This window comes from Chiloscyllium plagiosum, chromosome 20, assembly GCF_004010195.1.
Source record: "Chiloscyllium plagiosum isolate BGI_BamShark_2017 chromosome 20, ASM401019v2, whole genome shotgun sequence".
In the NCBI taxonomy this organism is placed as follows: domain Eukaryota; kingdom Metazoa; phylum Chordata; class Chondrichthyes; order Orectolobiformes; family Hemiscylliidae; genus Chiloscyllium; species Chiloscyllium plagiosum.
In genome coordinates, this window is record NC_057729.1 from 60,851,218 (window position 1) to 60,853,143 (window position 1,926).

The 1,926-nt window shown below is 48.1% G+C and overlaps 1 protein-coding gene and 1 long non-coding RNA gene across 3 annotated transcripts in view; one reads left to right on the forward strand and one right to left on the reverse strand.

Moving 5' to 3' along the window:
• The window catches only part of LOC122560341, a 37,639-nt gene that overhangs the window by 22,769 nt on the left and 12,944 nt on the right, over positions 1-1,926 (forward strand). The window lies entirely within an intron of this gene.
• Positions 1-1,926, reverse strand: part of mmp24 (matrix metallopeptidase 24) — a 47,698-nt gene that overhangs the window by 21,448 nt on the left and 24,324 nt on the right. For both annotated transcript variants that reach the window (XM_043710988.1, XM_043710987.1), the window contains one exon: positions 866-1,080. In XM_043710988.1, coding sequence (XP_043566923.1) covers positions 866-1,080 — 215 coding nt within the window. The remainder of the gene's footprint in view (positions 1-865; positions 1,081-1,926) is intronic.

A 1,926-nucleotide genomic window follows, 5' to 3' on the forward strand; every position in this document is an offset into this window, starting at 1 on the left:
TGTGTGTCTCTGTGTGTCTCTGTGTGTCTCTGTGTGTCTCTGTGTGTCTCTGTGTGTCTCTGTGTGTCTCTGTGTGTCTCTGTGTGTCTCTGTGTGTCTCTGTGTGTCTCTGTGTGTCTCTGTGTGTCTCTGTGTGTCTCTGTGTGTCTCTGTGTGTCTCTGTGTGTCTCTGTGTGTCTCTGTGTGTCTCTGTGTGTCTCTGTGTGTCTCTGTGTGTCTCTGTGTGTCTCTGTGTGTCTCTGTGTGTCTCTGTGTGTCTCTGTGTGTCTCTGTGTGTCTCTGTGTGTCTCTGTGTGTCTCTGTGTGTCTCTGTGTGTCTCTGTGTGTCTCTGTGTGTCTCTGTGTGTCTCTGTGTGTCTCTGTGTGTCTCTGTGTGTCTCTGTGTGTCTCTGTGTGTCTCTGTGTGTCTCTGTGTGTCTCTGTGTGTCTCTGTGTGTCTCTGTGTGTCTCTGTGTGTCTCTGTGTGTCTCTGTGTGTCTCTGTGTGTCTCTGTGTGTCTCTGTGTGTCTCTGTGTGTCTCTGTGTGTCTCTGTGTGTCTCTGTGTGTCTCTGTGTGTCTCTGTGTGTGTCTAAATTGATACGGTTCTAATTCCAGGTTTTCAATGTCAACCAGGGTTAGCCACTTGTTTTAAGAATAAAACAAACCGATTATTCTCGGCTCATTAAAACAGTTAACTCGAGTTAAAGTCTCTTACCCTGGACTGTGCGACAGAGGACAAACCACTGGCCATTTTGGTGACTGAAGCCTCACTAATGGTGGGGAAATGGGGCTGGATTGTCAGCACATTCCTCCCTCACAGCCCAAACAATGACCTGAACAAAATTCCTACCTTTTTTAAACTCATGACTATTTCAGAGCACTCACCTTGAAGACAAACATTTCCCCTCGGAACAAAGCCACCGTGTTGAAATGTCCATCGCAAATGTTGGGTTTAGAGCCAGGATAGGAAGGTCTCTCCCCAGAGGGGGGCCGCGGCGGCCGGGATTGTCGGTCATGTTTCCTTTCAGAGGTGGAGTGGATCCTGCGAGCGGAGATGGTCGGCAAGGGCCTTGTGGGTTCCAGGATCTCAGTTGGGGGACCTGATGATCATGAGATGGAGAATCATTGCTGCGATTAAACTACATTGCTAACCGTCTGTCTGTGTCTGTACAAACTTGGAGCAAAGCCAAATCTAATTCCTGTAACTTCAGCCCAGTGACTGATGAAACTCAACTTCAAAACTGGACAGTGAAGTTGGAGTAGCTGTTGGGGGGTTTGTGGCTGAAGATGGGGCGCCGAATAGAAATTCAAAAGCACAGGCACAGATTTTGTTTTCCAAACCCCTCCCTCTTCAGAGCTTCTCCCCCCCCCCCACACACACACACACAACCTTCTCCCCTGCCTGGCCAGCAATGCCCTCCCCCCAGTTATAGATGGTTAGTTCTTCCTTCTTCTCTGATTGTAGCTATTCAGGAAGTTTGACCACAAATTAATCTGATCTCATTAAAATACAGAACAGGCTTAAGGACTGAATGGCCTCGTTATGTTCTTGTTTTTTTGGGAAGTCTGACACATGGTGTCACAGTGAAGGAGGAGATTTGGACAACAGGGCGACAGTGATTTACAAAGGAAAGGCATTTTCAGGTGGAGAGAAATTGTCAGAGCATCAAGTTCAGAAATAGGTTGAGTCTCTGCAAAAACATCCTCACACAACCCAAGCCACAGACTAGATGTGACAATGGAGAAGGAGAAAGTAAGGACTGCAGATGCTGGAGATCAGAGCTGAAAAATGTGTTGCTGGAAAAGCGCAACATCCAAGGAGCAGGAGAATCGATGTTTCGGGCATAAGCCCTTCTTCAGGAATGAGGAGGGTGTGCCAAGCAGGCTAAGATAAAAGGTAGGGAGGAGGGACTTGGGGGAGGGGCGTTGGGAATGCGATAGGTGGA